This window comes from Lethenteron reissneri, chromosome 21 (genome assembly GCF_015708825.2).
Source record: "Lethenteron reissneri isolate LAM-NWPU_2019-01 chromosome 21, ASM1570882v1, whole genome shotgun sequence".
Lineage (NCBI taxonomy): Eukaryota > Metazoa > Chordata > Hyperoartia > Petromyzontiformes > Petromyzontidae > Lethenteron > Lethenteron reissneri.
This window is the reverse complement of record NC_083799.1, coordinates 15,243,715-15,260,042: the sequence shown is the minus strand read 5'-3', so window position 1 is coordinate 15,260,042 and position 16,328 is coordinate 15,243,715. Positions and strand designations below refer to the sequence as shown.

The 16,328-nt window shown below is 55.0% G+C and overlaps 1 protein-coding gene across 1 annotated transcript in view; it reads left to right on the top strand.

The window, feature by feature from the left end:
• The window catches only part of LOC133344944 (von Willebrand factor D and EGF domain-containing protein-like), a 39,107-nt gene that overhangs the window by 9,178 nt on the left and 13,601 nt on the right, over window positions 1-16,328 (top strand). Inside the window, 18 exon segments of the mRNA XM_061555274.1 lie at window positions 219-383; window positions 1,642-1,892; window positions 2,254-2,343; window positions 2,498-2,642; window positions 3,343-3,434; window positions 3,436-3,552; window positions 4,210-4,283; window positions 6,367-6,649; window positions 7,816-8,036; window positions 8,878-9,412; window positions 9,414-9,784; window positions 9,786-9,940; window positions 10,073-10,209; window positions 11,502-11,663; window positions 12,351-12,455; window positions 12,676-12,790; window positions 13,907-14,178; window positions 14,923-15,142. Of these exon segments, the coding sequence (XP_061411258.1) occupies window positions 219-383; window positions 1,642-1,892; window positions 2,254-2,343; window positions 2,498-2,642; window positions 3,343-3,434; window positions 3,436-3,552; window positions 4,210-4,283; window positions 6,367-6,649; window positions 7,816-8,036; window positions 8,878-9,412; window positions 9,414-9,784; window positions 9,786-9,940; window positions 10,073-10,209; window positions 11,502-11,663; window positions 12,351-12,455; window positions 12,676-12,790; window positions 13,907-14,178; window positions 14,923-15,142 (3,510 nt within the window).

Sequence of the window (16,328 nt, the reverse complement as noted above, 5' to 3'; positions counted from 1 at the left end):
CAATACCGAGAGCATCGGTTCCGTCACAATCGTTTGAGACGTTGAATGGGGTGGTGGGGGGGGGGTGCCCAAGCTTCCACGTGGGCTGCGGTGCCGAGGAGGCCATGGGACTTCACTCTCTCGGTGGCTGCGTAGAGGTGACGGCGATCTGGACGCACGGCAGTCGTGCGCCACACGGGCGAGCGTTGAGTGGCGGCTGCCGGTCGCGTCGTTCACAGTGGTCCCCGATGCACGCACGCCGCCCGACGAGCCCGCTCTGCTGGCCGAGCCGATGGCGCTGGAGGAGGCCCTGGTGCCGGACGGACCAGCGCTGCCGGAGGAAGTGGCGGTGCCTGAGAGACCGTGTGGCCCTGGGGAGGAGGAGGTGAACGTCGCCTGCAGAGGTACGGCGCTGGGCGCACACACACCGGGGACACGGAATGTTCATCGGAATACTCCTCGCGTAGGTTTTTGCTGTCACGCTGCAGAGCTCTCTGATGTGTTTTGAATTGAACCGTGTTGTTCGATGCGATGTCCGATGACTGCCCGGTAAATGAAGGAACGTTGGACCAATCAATGTTAGCTCAGCAGTTCTAATCACAGTCCTGCGTTGGCTCAACATTGCAGCTACATTCGTAGTAGCTACATATGTAGTAGCTGCTACATATGTAGTAGCTACTACATATGTAGTAGCTATGTAGCTACTACTAGTGTAGCTGCTACATAGGTAACTGCTACATATGTAGCTGCTGCATATGTAGCTGCTGCATATGTAGCTACTGCATATGTAGCTACTGCATATGTAGCTACTACATATGTACTACATATGTAGTAGCTACCGGATTAAGCTAGTATAGTGCTATAGCAATAGAGAAAGTGCAGAATCACTGAACCATATGTAGTAGCTACACATATGTAGCTACTACATATGTGTAGCTACTGTTGACACTATGATCATCCGGCACTGGTTGCAATGTCGGTTCGCAGTTTTCCACGTGTTCCACCCCGCCACGGCTCCCGTGCGGAGTCGTTGGCTCGTCCACGCTGACCCTCAGCACCCCTCACTCGAGGTTGCCTTCGCCGCTACGTCACGCGCATGGTCGTAGGCGTGAGGAGCGGTGGCCGTAGCGGTCAGCGCGTGCGGTCAGCGCCGTGACGCACTGACCGCTACGAACCCGGCGACCCGAGTTAGATTCCCCGCTCACAGCTACCAACACCGGTGACAATTCTCTGCACCGGTCCTGGGCTTCCCCTAGGTCGACTCGGCCGCAAATGAGTACCTGGTGTAGTATGTAAACATCGCCACTGAGGAGACAAAGGCGGTGGGGCGTGCTGCTGGCCACGGCCTTCATAGGTGGCGACTCGCTAACAGCACTTGCCCCAACGGTCTGTAGAGGCCACACAGGGGACCTTTGTCTTTGTCGTTCAGTGGCCGTGTTGATGTGAGGCAGCTCCTCCGACGTGACTTCAGGCGTCTGACCGCAGCGCTGCGATCGCACGAAGGGTGTCCGGTGTCTTCCCCTCTCCACTTGACTCGCCGCGGCTCTTCAGATGCCCGGCGGTGGCAGCGGCACTGACGACGATAACAACACTGCGAGAAGCCCCTAAACGCAGACCGTTAACGTCGACGCTCGCAACCGTGTGTGCGCTCGGGGCCACTAGCGACGCTGCCGGTGCTGGCGGAGCGGCCGGTGGTCTCGGCGGCGCCAAGCGGCAGCAGCGGCGGCGGCGGCGGCGGCGTGCACGCGCGCTGCCTCTTCTCGGGCCCGGCGTACCACGGCACGCTGGGCTACGTGGTGGAGTGGACGCGCGTGGCGGCCCACGGACAGCGGGAGGCCCTCCGCCGCGAGACCTCGATGCAGCCGCGAGCCAGCATCGAGCTGGACGGTGTCAACATCCGCCTGGGAGACTCGGTGCGACCCCCCCCCCTCCTCACCCACCCCCCCCTCCACGCCCCTGGGTAAAGAAAAAAATATAATAGAAAAATAAAACCATGCACGCAGTAAAATTTGGCTCCAGGAAGGAGTTAAACAACTTCAATAAAAATTCTGAATCGGAGGGGAAAACTTTCAAAACGCAATTTGGGAAGTGCTATAGTTCCACGAATGTTGCAGATTCTGGGAAAATGGGGATTGGCCAAAGTCGTTTACCCCAAGAGACAAAATCATTTCACTGCAGCGTGCTTGTTCAGTTCAACAATTTAGCGTTCAGCAACTCCATCGTTCTTCACGTCTCGTCTTGATTTTGTCGATTTTGTCAATGCCGCCCGCTCAGATCGTGTGCAGCGTCGCCTGCTTCCTTCTGGATTCTCCACAATCCCAGGGCCCGGCTGTGGAGAGCGAGGAGTTCTTTGCCGGAATCAAGGTAACGGAACACCGCCGTTCACAACGCACTTGGCGCGGCGATTCGTCGTCACGAGCGCTCGGGGCACTTTGTGGCCGTGGCTCGAGGTTTTTGTGAGGTGTCACTGCGAGGGGGCCGCGTGGGGTCGCGTGGGTGGCGTTTGTCGTCGCTGCAGGTGAGCCCTAGCAGCCTGGAGATGTCGGAGGACGGACGGGAGCACGCGATCGTGGTGGAGAGCACCGTGCCCATCCCGTGCGCCGAGCCGGGCCCCCGCACGCCCAGCTGCGCCCTCGCTCTGCGGCTCCACACGTGGAGCGACGGTGAGTGGCGGCACGATCTGGCAGAGAGCAGCGGGAACCCGGAGCCAGCGCCGTGGGGTGCTCATGTCTCAAGTTGGTCGTGCTGGGGCATCGGGAAGGGAAACTGCGCGCACCAGTGCGGGCACAATTGGCAAACGTCAGCTCAGAGAGACCAACTCTAACACCTGAAACAATTACAAACCTGGTTGCCGGGCTGCGGTTTCTAAATCTTTTTTTCTTACTCAAATTTGATCAGTGTCAGGTGATGAGACGAATCATCCGTTTTGATCTCTCGAAAAGCAGTGCAATCCTCTGTGGTGGGGAACAGCTCGCCGAAGTGGTCATCACAAAACTACTTCTGAGATCTCTTAAAGTGACCTCTGGGCCACACAGTCGGAGAGAACACTTTCCCACCCACCCTGCTGTGGACAGTAATGTTCCTTACATGACAGCCAAACTTAACATTTTTCGTGCTGGAATTGCTGAATTTAGTCAAATTAATGTACCGTGATTGGTAACCGGGCAGAGACCATCAACTCACTGCACTTGAGAACCCAGTGTTTAATCACAGGCGGCCGCCTCGATTCCAACCTCGGATCTCAGCGGTGTCAGCCCAGCGCTTTGACCGCTGAGGACAAATTCAATGACTATCAGGATGGCGAGTATATTTGAGCACGGACGCGCCCCGAGTAACTTGTTGGGGCCTTGACATGGCGGCTAGACGGTGGCCCTGCCGACGTGGCGCTCTCGTCCTGCCTCGTGCTGCTCCCCCCTGGGCCCTGCGCGGGCAGCAGCTGCTCGCGGGCCACGGTCTACTGTCACGGCCATCGTGGACTTCACGCGGGACGGTGACCGCGACAGCTTCGTCTCCGTGGAGCCCATCGGCGTCTCGGACTTCCTGTGGTCCGGCTACGCGCCACCGCCCGTGCAGGTGACGCTGCCACCGCGGGAGATGTTGCGCGGTCTGCCGAGCAGTAGCAGTGGGCGCAGGCTGCAGCAGAGAGACACGGCGGCTGGAGTGCTCGTTGGACGGACGAGAAGCTAAGGCTCTGGGTTTTTTTTTCGTGATGTCAAGTTACCGTTCTTATTTGCCAGCGAGCGATGATGCCGGTACACAGTGGCGTACGATCATGGGAACGACGTCGCGGGATCTTCTAATGTCCACTGCGTGGCAGACGGGGGTCTATTTTGTGGGTAATACACCTGTGGTATTAAACAGGGTGGCCTGCCGGATGCGAATGGTGAATCTCTGCAACAGGCGGCGAACACGCTACCGCCAGGCTACGTCAATATTTTAATAGTTGCATGTGGACCTGCCTCGTTGTTTCACTGCCAATTTATAACAGTAAAAAAGAAAGATGTGGATTGGACAAACTGAATGAAACTGTGCAATTGAAAGGTAGGTTTTGAAACGTAGGTAAACCGTGGTTAACTCAAATGTTATTTGCCTTGATTTGCTGCACATTGGGACATTAGTAAGAACACGTTTGTGATTGAAAGCAAATACGATCGTGGCCGGGCCGTTCGTCGAGAGAGGCCGATGCGTGATGCGTGGATGTGTGATGCGTGGATGCGTGATGCCCTGCAGGTGACGGTGAGAGACGTACCGACCCCGTACTGCTACTCGCTCACCGACCCGCACGTCATCACCTTCGACGGCAGGTGAGTGTGCGCCAGGTCACGGTAATTGGGGAGATCTTGGGTGTCTGTTGAACTTCTTTAGCACCACCGTACCATAGCCAACCCTGCTAATTTCGAAGTACGGGGGAAGGACAACAAACTAAACACAAAAAGCAGTTATAAGGAGATAAGTTTTCAATCTAGATTATTTGAAAGTTAATCACTCCATTGAATTCCTAACATAAGAAGGAAGACTGGGTGGTCAAGTCAAATGCCAGCAAAACAATGTCGCCAATCCTGTGGGTTCAATCAAAAGCCAGCTTTATATATATATAAATTATGGAACTAAGCACTCCCCATGATTCATCCTCGCACGTTGAGGCCTCGGTCTACCAGCCCGTTCTCATCTCGTTCCATGCCTTTGTTCAACCGGCGCACTGCAGGTCACAGCACCTCTCTGCATCTTTCGAATTCCCTCCCTTCGCCCCGCTACCTAAGCTCTTATCACCCTGCTCCGCTCAAGAAACGTGCAAAATCTTTTACCTACAACATTTACAAGTGCTGTTTGTTGCTGGCTGCTTGATGATTGGCGCCTTTGAGTACGTGCTTAGCCACTGATGAATTACCATTAAAAAAGCAGATGTCGCACAGGCCCCCGTTTTCCAGCTCGGCAAACTGCGGGGGCTGAGCTGCACGAGGCGAGGCACACGATCACCGCCCATCGCTTTGCACCGCGAGGGTTTTGTCAGCGCGGCAAAAAACAAAAGTCGCATTTGACGGAAACCGAGCGAACCCGCGGCGGGCTGCGAGGAGCAGAATCTCACTCTCGGACGAGCTGCAGTCGTAGGAGCCGAAGCCCTGGAGGTCACTCGCAGCTCTGGGGCGTGCACCGGCCGCGCCCGCTGCACCAGCGCGGGGGAATAATCCTGTACACGTGTGAAATACATTGCACGTTTAGCGGGCGCGTGGATGCGTTGTTATGAAGACGCGAGGGTTGACGCGTGTGGAGGTGACAGGAGTAGGGAATGCGTTTCTGGTTGCTGCTTTTGTCAGTGGCGGCGGTGGCAGCTCGACTGCCTTCAGAGGCGTCTGCTTGGCTCAGGCCACTGTTTTACTTTGCTAGTGCCAATAATACGAATGGAAAGACTGCACTGTGCGCGTGTTACTTATGGGAGGTGACACGGGGGCCTCCCTGGCTCCTCTGTGTGTGTGCGCGGAGTTGCGAGGCCGTGTTTACAGACCCCACACAGTGTATTGTTGAAAAGCCTCTGGCTGGGCTGTGTCAGAGCACCCAACCTGAAGTCAGAACGTTTCGAGTTAAAATTCCAGTCTGTGGTTTGTGACCCATCATCTCTCTTGGGGGCGAGGGGGTCAATAAAATAAATACCACTTTGTATGAAATCAGATTTCGGTTGTCCTATGGGTGGACTGGCCTCCGCCATAGGAGATGAGCACCGCCCCATCCTCTTTTGAGCAGGAAGTCACTTTGGCCTTCACTTTGTTGACGGGGTCATGATTGTCGTCTGCTCATCTCGTCTGTGGGATACCATCGTGGTGCAATGCTCACCACGCTGGATTTGACATCCAGTGGTCCCCGGTTCGATGTCATCTCCCGGAATTGTCGTTTAAATAATGGTGCCAGTGTCTCGAACCCCGCCCCCCCCAACCTCTCTCCACCCAGCAGCATAAATAGCTACAACCAGTTACAGTACGTGTCTGGCCAAGACGTCTGGCTTGGCATCGGACAAAGACACTCACAGCATCGCGTGGCGCTTTCAGTTGCGCTTCTGCGGCCGTCTGGAACGCTCTTCCTTCCGATATTAGGAATCCACTGGAGCTATGCACTTTTTAAATCATCATCATCTAGATTGACAAACTCATTTCTTTTGTTTGATGACCTTTACCCCACACCTCCGATTATCACGGTCGGCTACGTACGGTGAGAAAGAAGCGAGCGTGGAAGAGCAGGCCAAAAACTCCCTGTCACCTCTTCAGAGCTCCCTCCAGTGGAGACGCCTTCTGGCCAGCAGTAGCGGTGGCACGAGCGGTCGCAGTCCTGCACCGGACTCGTCCCCTGCTCACCACCCCCCCCGTCCGCCCCCCGTCCGCCCCTCGCCGAACGCAGACGTTACGACAACTACGGCACGGGCACGTTCGTGCTCTACCGGAGTACGGCCCGCCCGCTCGACGTCCACGTGCGGCAGTGGGACTGCGGCAGCCGCGAGCACGCCGTGTCCTGCGCCTGCGGCGTGGCGGCCCGCGAGGGGCCCGTCTCCGTGGTGGTCGACATGTGCAATGGGCAGGCGCAGGAGGAGGCGCGGCCGCACCTCTCCGTGCGGGGCCTCGTCCTCGAGCACGGCGAGCGGCGGCCACGGATCACCGAGGCCCAGCAGGGTCGCAAGGTCACGGTACGCGGCCGCGACGGATCCGCTCGCGTCACGCTTCTTGTCCCAGACGAGGCAAAGATTCCCACCCCCCGTGCAGCCTTAACCAGACTTTTGTGGGGCGAGGCCAGTTCGCGAGTAGCACCTTTCAAATTTAACACGTAGGCTTTCGCGACCAAAATGATTCATAATCAACGTTAATCAACGTTTTTGGGTTTAGATCGCGAATTGCCCGATGATGCTGGATGCAATTACCAGCGAAACGTCGTACTCAAAAATTGTAAATGTTGTGGTTTCACGCTTCAACACACCGGTGGGCTAAAGCAGTGAACTAATTGTCTTTTGTCAACGTGACACTTTTTTTTACTGATTGGCCGTGTCGGGTGGTTGAGGGTTACGACACATTTATAAATAATGCGATCTAAACCCAAAAACGTTTATTATGAGCACCTTTCAAGGCCGGCACGGCACACGAGGGGTTGGGTAGCCAGCACCGCACCCGGATGCCCTGGTCACCTTAGCGGCGATGTCCAAACATCACACCAGGTATTAATTTGAGGCCGAGTCGACCTAGGGGAGGACCAGGACGGGTTCAGATAATCGTCACGGGAACCGAACTCGGGTTGCTGGGTTTGTAGTGCAGTGTGCACATCGTGACACGGCCGCTCATCGTCAACGGTCCGGTATCCTGATGAGGACAGATGGAGAAACGCTGTTCCATGTTCAAGTGTGGCTGTGGTTTAGGCTGTTTGTCCGGGTTCACAATGGGACCAATCGAACTTGGATTGGCTGAGCATTGCTTTCCGTTGAGAACTTTAGACAATGGCATCTGCAATTCACTGACTTGTTTCCCAGAAGCTGTGGAGTTCCATGTCGATGTATGTACGTAGAACTTCTTTCACACTGTACGCAGCCAACTGTGCTAGACGAATGTACACAAAGCTGCTACTTCGGCACATTTGTTTGCGGTGCACAGCCACGTTCCGAACATAGTACAGAAAACTATCTTGTAAAGTTCTAGCCGGCTTAATGTTCAGTATTATAACATTTACAAGGACCGTGGGCTTGGTATATAGATTGATTGTTTTCGAGTCAAAACGAACGAAGCTACTGTAAACAAGCAAAAGCCAAAACGAGATGGGGGGGGGGGCGGAAGGTCACGAATTCGCGCGCGTGGTTCGCCGCCACAGGTCACGTTCCCGTCTGGCACGTTCGTGCGCGTGGACGTGAGCGACTGGGGGATGAGCGTCGCGGTGCGGGCGCCCGGCTCGGACGCGAACGCCACCCTCGGCCTGTGCGGCACCGTGGACGGCGACGCGGGCAACGACTTCCACGGCAGCCGCGGGGAACGTCTGCCTCCCTCCTCGGGTGTGGCCACCGCAGAGCCGCGACGCTTCGTCGACGAGTGGAGGTGCTCCACGCGACGTCCCCCCCCCCCCCCCACACACACCGTGCGCTCGGGCTTGGCAAGCACGTATCGCTTTGGCAGTGGTTCCCGTGGTCTGAGAAATACATTTGAATGATTAAAAAAACGTTATTTATTCACCCAGGAGAGCGTCACTAAATCTGAAGACTCGTTTGCTATGGGCGGAAGGGGGGGGGGGGGCTTTTGCTTGAAATATTTGGCCAATTCTTTGTTCAGTATTTACACGTGTGCGTGCGTGTGGGAGGAAACTGGAATGCCCTGATGGGACCCACCCCCCCACATCCATGCAGGAGAGTAACACCGATATTCAGATATAGGTAAGCAACCAACTCGTTCTACTGTAAGCTACTGGCCACACTCCTCGATGGGAAGTCTCACGCACGCACACGCGATGGGGTTCGCACAAACCACCGTCTCTGCTTGTGCTTGAGAGCTTTGCTGAAAGAGCCTCAAGAAAGCTCCCGGTATGTGGAGCAAGATGTCACACATCGTGCTGAACAACAACTGTCGCCTGATGAAGCTAATTGTAATTACTGGCGAAACGTCGTACTCAGATTGTAAATGTTGTGACTTGGCTCTCCAACACACCGGTGTGCTGTACTAGTCACGAATTTTCACGTTCTATTCACGTGACAAACCTTACTAATTGGCTGTGTCGGGTGGTGGCGGGTTTAACGACACACATATTTACGCGATCTAACCCCAAACAAACCTGCATTATGGATGACATCGATTGCGAAAGCCTACCACGTGTTAAACTAACCGGCAAAGCGTTGTAACGCGTTTGTCAAAGCCTCACCGAGCCGCACCGTGCGCCGTGCGTCAGGCTGCAGCCGGGCGAGAGCCTCTTTGACCGTCTCCCCGAGGGCGAGGCGCTGCCGCTGCGGCGAAACTACTGCACCTGCGGCCGCAACCCCGTGGGCCCCGACCGCCACCGAGCGCCCGAGCCGCCCTCTCCCTACGCCTCCGCGACGTGCCTCGGCATCGAGGACGTGGACCTCTCGGGCCTGATCCCGGCCGAGGACGTCACCGCCGACTTCCTCAACCCCCAGGAGCTCGTGGTGCCGGACAACCGCAGGCGCCGTGGCGCTCGGGGAGCGTCCCGACCTCCGACCCCCGAGCGCGGAAGCAACCGGTTCCCGGCGGGGAGTCGAGGTGTCGCGGAACGCGCAGCGAGCCCCGAAGCGCGGTCGCGGGAGACGGCTCAGCCGGCGGCGTCGGCGGCGGGGCACCGTGGCACAGGGGGCCAGCGAGAGCGCCGCTACGGGAAGAGGAGGATCCGTCCGGAGCTGCGACGGCCAGAGGCACGGGACGCGGTCGCTGCCTCCGCGAGCCAGGTGGCAGACCGCCCGCGGGAAGAGGCAGAGCTACTACGAATACGCGCCGACCTACAACTTGCAGAGTCTGAGCCAGGTGGACCTGGAGAGCCTCAGCTACTTCTTCCCCGAGGACCACATGGCCGGGGGCGACGGCGACAGGCAGCGCCCGGCGGCGGCGGCCCCGCTGCGCTGGCCCACGCGGAGCGGCCTGATGGAGAAGCGCGCCGCCGACCTGTGCGTCGCCGCCCTGGCGGCCTCCGGCGTGGGCAGGGCCTGCGCGCCGGTGCTCGGCCGCGAGACGCTGGACCGTGCGCAGCAAACGTGCGTCCTCGACCTGCAGCTCAAGGACGACCCCAGCTGGGCCGACGCGCTGGTGCCGTACCTGGAGAACGAGTGCGAGCGGCGCCTTGTGGAGGCGCGCAGAGGCAGCGGCCGGACCGGACGGGGCCCCGTCCGAGGCCCTGGATGCCCTCCGGTGCCCACGCGGGTGTAGCGGGCATGGCCGGTGCACGCCCCAGGGCTGCGACTGCTCCCAGGGCTTCGGCTCCTACGACTGCAGCGCCTCCGAGAGTGAGATTCCGCTTCTCGCAGCCCGCCGCGGGTTTGCTCGGTTTCCGTCAAATGCGAATTTTGTTTGTTGCGCTGACAAAACCCTCGCGGTGCAAAGCGATGGGCCGTGATCGTGTGCCTTGCCTCGTGCAGGTCAGCCCCCGCAGATTGCCGAGCTGGAAAACGGGGGGCTGTGCGACATCCGCGCTTACGACTGCACGAGCGTGCGCGTGTTTGGCAAGGGCTTCAGGGACTCGCCGTCCTTGAAATGCAGAATCCTCAGCCTACAGGTAAACGTCTTGCAGGCGGCGTGTGCTGCCGTCAGCACGCAAGGGGGCAATTCGTGGTGGCGTCCGTCAGGGCGGATGCTCGCTGGCTTGGCGTTCGCTGCACCGGCGGTGGAGAGTTTAATCGGTGACCGTGCAAATGAAATGCATCGTACAGTCGACACTCACCCGGGAAGTGGGACAGGATGCTCCTGTGAACGAAGCAGACGTGGGAAACAGGGAAGAGCTACGCACACGAGGCTGCCAATCGGTCCGATAATTACCGGTGACATGCCCCGTGCGTTGGCGCATCTCGTATTTTACGCAAAGCAAGGAGGCTGCCACCTCCTGGCAGCATTACCCCATGCGTGACACTGCCCTCTGCAGGTTCACTTGTTTCGTGTGATAACGTCGAACGAAAGGAAGACGGTGATTCTGAGCGATGGCTAACTTTAGTGGGTGAATGATATCTAAATAAAAACTCGTGTCCCCCACCCTGAGTCACATGACCGACACGGCGGTGGATTGACCGTGAACTGTGAATTACTACGATGTCATATGTGGAATAATATAACCTCTGATACGCAACCCGCGGAAGCGATGAACACCACTGCTGGAAGCGAGCAGTGGCCGTCCACAGAAAAGATCGGCTCTTTCCGTGGGAATTGCGGATATAAACCACGGCACAATCCAACTGTTCCTTGGAGTGGGGAGACACTTGATCTTTCACTTAAACGAAAAGCTGCACACCGTGACCAGAGGATGGCCTCGCAGGGATCCGGACATAGCGGACTCACATGATGCGGACTCCCTAGAAAAAGCCTCTCTTTAAAAGCTCTCCTCCAAGAGATTTAGATTAAAATTTTTAGCATTTATAAATGCCGCTGAAGCAGCTACGACCTAATTTTAAACACTTAGGGGAGCGGTCGTGGTCCTAGCGGGGCTGTGTGGATGCTGCTTGTCTGTGTTTGTGTGTGCAGAGTGTCGAGCGGTAGTGTCGTAGTTAGCGCACCACACTACGAACCTGGCCACCCGAGTTTGATTCCCGCTCACGGCTACCAACACCGGTGACGATTATATTATCTAAACCGGTCCTGAGCCTCCCCCCAGGGCGACTCAGCCACAAATGAGTACCTGGTGCGATGTGTAAAATCATCGCCACTGGGGAGCCAAAGGCGGCCGGGCGTGGTGCTGGCCACCCACCCCCTCGTGTGCCGTGCCGGCCTTCGCGGGTCCTACTCGCTAATGGCGCTTGCCCCAGCAGTCCGTCGCAGGCTACACGTGGGTGGGGGAGCAATCTTTGTGTTTGTGCGCAGAACGTGGGTGGGGAGTGGGTGCCCGACGGGCCACGGCTCGTCGATGCCGAGTGGCTGAGCGGCCGCGCCGTCGAATGCCCCCTGCCCCCGGCCGCCATCCCCGCGGGCGAGCAGCTGGGCGCGGTGCTGGACGAGGAGCCCTTCGCCCGCTTCCAGATACAGGTGCGGTACGAGCCGCTGGGCGCAAGCAAACTCAACGCCGAGGGAGACCCCGAATTCGTGAACAAATGCACATATTGGCACGAATTCAAAGTCCGAACGAACCCACAACGTTGACAATTACCAGAACGACGTTTCACTGGCGATTGCAACCAGCTTCATCAGGCGGTAGCCAGAATTGTGAAGAAGTCCTCCTCTCTCGGTCCCTCATCCCTCTGTTACCTAGATCCCTTCTCTCATCTAACTCGGTCTCTGTCCGCAAATCTGACTCATCTGTATTTCTATCCTCTCCTCCGTCTATATCTCTTGTTACCTCTTGCCGCGGCTGTTTTTGGGTCGTGCGGCAGGTTTGTTGTCAGTTGCCATCGGCTTGATTTTGAGCGTTAGTCAGGACCTCTTGTTTTGCTCAACACGCAGACTAGAGAACTCGCTAAGTAACTGGTCACACAAAGCCAGCGTAGAACCTTCCCATCACAGCGGCTGTTCTTATTGTTTTGAAGGTGCTAGAGAGTACGGCGGTGGTGATGACACTCACCAGATGAGTGGAGACCTTGACCTGCATCTTGAGGGTGTAGATGAAGCAGGTGTATCTTCTGCTCTCGAGTGACGATGGACGACGCGAGTGGCAGAGTTTCCGTGACCGCTGTCTCGGTGTCCACTTCACTCCGGAATGCCGCGGTTGCTCTGCAGGTCACCAATGACGGGCTCGAGCTGAGCGACATTAAGACCCTGACTCTGTACGATGGAGTCTGCCAGGTGTGTGACTCGAGGCCCAATGGACTCTGCAAACTCAAGGTGAGAAAAGGTGGAACGTTGGAACAAAATTTCAATTGACAAATTGAATCCATCGGTGCCTACACTCCGATTAGCATGGCTTTCTACGTACGGCGCCAAATAAGTTAAAGTCACGTACGTCCAACACGCTCCACAAACTGTGAACGGCTGCTTCAGATGCACGTACGGGGAGGCTGTGTCACGAGTTTTGTTTTCTGTTTTTGGAATTTCACTTGCGCAGGAAAATACCTGCAACATCGACGGCCTGTGCTATGGAGAGGGACACATCAATCCCACAAGCCCGTGCCTGCTATGCAGGCCCGATGTGTCCAAGTTCACCTGGTCCCTGAATGAGAGTAAGAGGCATTTAAAGTGCAGAAGTCCGTACACTGAATTTCATCAGCGTGGACCGTGGCATTACAGTGCACATGATCGATGGGTTACTATATTATGCACAATGTGTAAGTCACCTGTCACCATTTTTAAATTACCAGTTTGGGTAATGTGCAGTCCTCCAGTCAGCGGTTGAAATTCGACATTCCTAAGGCAGGGGTCAGTCTGCATGCATCAACCGCTCCTCACTAATTCTGTTGATCCCAGGGAGATGAGTCAACCACCGACGGGGATTTGAGCTCAGGTCCTTGTCTGCGGAAGGGAATCAAGTGCTCACAACCAGGGGTGCTGCTACACACAAGCAAACCAAGCAAATTATTAAGACCCCAAGAGGCTCAAGAGGCCTTTGATTTATGAAAAATAGAGGGACGCACCAAATATCAACACGAATTCAGATCCTAATAGACAAAGTCAATAATGAATCTCTCTCATCTATAGTTGTCTGCAGTTCTTATCGGTCATTGCACTGCAGCTGTCTCATCTCTTTCTCTTTTCTCCCATCCCATTAGCATGGCTGGCTACTCACGATGCGAAAGAAGTTGTACATACACACATCTTGTTACATTTCGATTTAAAGCTTTCGTGACTGCAGGGATTCATCTTCTTGGTTCTTTCGGTAAAGTCACGTAGAAGGGAAATAATACAAATAATACAAATAAAGCATAATAAAATACAATTCCCACGACGTTTCGACCACAACGCAACGGCTGCTTGACTCTCTCTGAACTCCCCTCCGCCGCTGCTCGCGTTGTGGCCGAAACGTCGTGAGAATTGTATTTTATTATGTTTTATTTGTATTATTTTATTATTTCCCTTCTACGTGACTTTGCCGAAAGAACCAAGAAGACGAATCTTGTTACATCTCCTGCATCTTTTGTCCACAGTCCGCTCCTCATCTCACTTCTCTATTGCCTATAAATCTTTTCATCTCACTCGGGGTATATAAATTGAGAATGACCCCCCCACCATGCACCAGCACCACCACCACTCACAGTGCACAGTGGTGGAGGTGGTGTTGGCGGCGATTACTCGTTGACTGCTGCCACATCTCACCTCGCCGGCCACGCTCTGCCGCCCAGACAACCAGGCCCCGGAGCTGCAGACGGGCCTCGAGCCGCTGCACACGTTCGCCGGAGAGGGCTTCATCTTCCAGCTGCAGGCCAGCGACCCCGAGGGCTCGGCCGTGCTCTTCACGCTGGAGCTGGGCCCGCCGGGGGCCTCGATCACGCCGGGAGGCCTCCTCATGTGGGATGTCCCGGCCCTGCCCGGCCCGGGCCCCAGCGGCCGCTCCGAGGAGTTCCGGCTCACGGTGGCCGACGAGTGTGCGGCCGAGAGCCGCGTCGTAGTGCAGGTGCCAACTCTACGCGCTCGCAGATTTGACCCGTGCTTATATCGCTGCAGCCTGAAATCCAGAAAAGGCTGGCTGATTCCCCTGCGCAGGATTTCGCGGTTGTGCTGTCCGGCTCTCCTGACGTGGTTTTGGGTTTGTAGCCGTGCGTTGTTTGGCACGATGTCTGTCGTTTTAGCTCCACATGCTGTACGCATCTTCAGGAACGGAATTAGTTTCATTTAATGACATATTTTTTATTCAACTGAACATGAATTCAGAGCTTTCATTTTCATAATTTCACTTGTGCAGATCGCCAGTAATGTGATTTAAATTGTCACTTTACATATTGAATCACTTTTTAGAACTTGTTGCCAAATTTTTTTTACTCAAATATCAGCAGTTAATACAGGAGTCGTTAACACGGGAAAGCCTCATTGAGTCTCAGAAGTCTTGCTTCACAAGAGCCCTGCTTGTGAATATTGCCGCAATGTTTTTCGGCAGTAAGCCACATCATACGAGGAAAACCCATGCATGTGAATGGATAGCGATTAATTGCCTTACAGCACATGGCAAACGTTTTATATATATCTATCTAAAACGGTATAATATATATAAGCTATATATAATGTTTTATTAATGTATAAAATATTTTTATATACAGTATATAAAACTCAAAGGCTCGTGATCCCTTGCGAAGTGGCGAGCGTGCCGGCTCGCGGCCGTGACTCTCTCCGACCTCCCCGCCGCCTCCGCCGCGTGTCGCAGGTGGCGGTGAGGCCGTGCGAGTGCGTGAACGGCGGCACGTGCGTCACAAACGTGGGCCGCCCCCCGGGGAGCGGCGAGTACCTGTGCGTGTGCGGCGCCGGCTACACGGGCCCCCGCTGCGCCGGCCACGTGGACGGATGCGCCGCGGCGCCGTGCGGGCCCGGCACGTGCGTGGCCGGCGTGGGCAACTTTTCGTGCTCGTGCCCAGCCGGGCTCACAGGTGGGGGGGGGGGGGGGGGGGGGGGCGCCGGGCGTCACGGCGCTCGCCGCGGTGCCGTCATCTTGACGAATGCCTCTTTTTAAATCCTTTATATTAAGTTCACTTGCTTGCTTGCTTGCGCGCTTACGACCGTGCAAATCTTTCGGTCGTTTTTTAACCCACTTCCCGTGATCCAATCGAGCTGACATTTTGCACACAGACTCGTTGTGCGTGACAATGCATTTTCGTGAGAATTTTTTTTCCGAAATTTTTACACTTTTTAGGAAAAAATAAATTATATTTAATTACCAATTGCTTAATAGTGGCAGGCAATCATCTGACCCATAGGTGGCAGCCATCTCAAGCCAGAGGACGAGAGGACTCTAGCCGCCACGCATATAAAGAATTTATAGTGAAAAACTTTGTTTTTACGGGTTAATTTTTTAGTATTAAAATATTTCTGTATTAAATGTACTCTTAGTTCTTTCGGTAAAGCCACGTAGGTAAAAAATGAAATTAAAATTAATAAAAAATAAAATAAAAATCACGACGTTTCGGAGGCAACACAAGTCTCCGTCATCAGGTGGGACCGTCACAGCCAGATTTGCTGCATCACGTGAACTAAAAGTATGAATCCTTGCAGTCACGAAAGCTTCAAATCTAGAATGTATTTTATGTATTCACTTTAGAATGTAATCAATTACACAATATAAGGCAACGTGCATTTCTACGATATGCATATTAAAGGACAGCATTTTCCATTCTAGCCCGAGTGCCCGTCCTTTACAATCACTCACAGGCCATAGTCACCTTGCAGCCGAGTCACAGCAGCGGTGTCACACCTGCAGGCAGTCTGTGAAGGCTTCCTCACCTGGCTTCTGGGTATACGCTGTAATGCTGAAGTCAATTACCTGGTGACACTGCAGCGTTGAATAAAAATGCATTCAGAATCAGAATATTTATTTATACTGGAGGAATCTGATGAACTATAAAGCTCTTTTTGACACATGTCCAGTCCAGGGTGGGTAAGAACGTTACAACAACAAACAATACAATAATGATTTATAAAATACTTGCTCTAGTTAATCAATTATAATTGTAACTAATTTACCTGCTCATATCACCTGCAAACAGAAAATTCGATTGGGACCTTACCGCCCTCCGAAAACAGAGCCATGAGACCCTGCTGTGATGTTCATTGTCTATT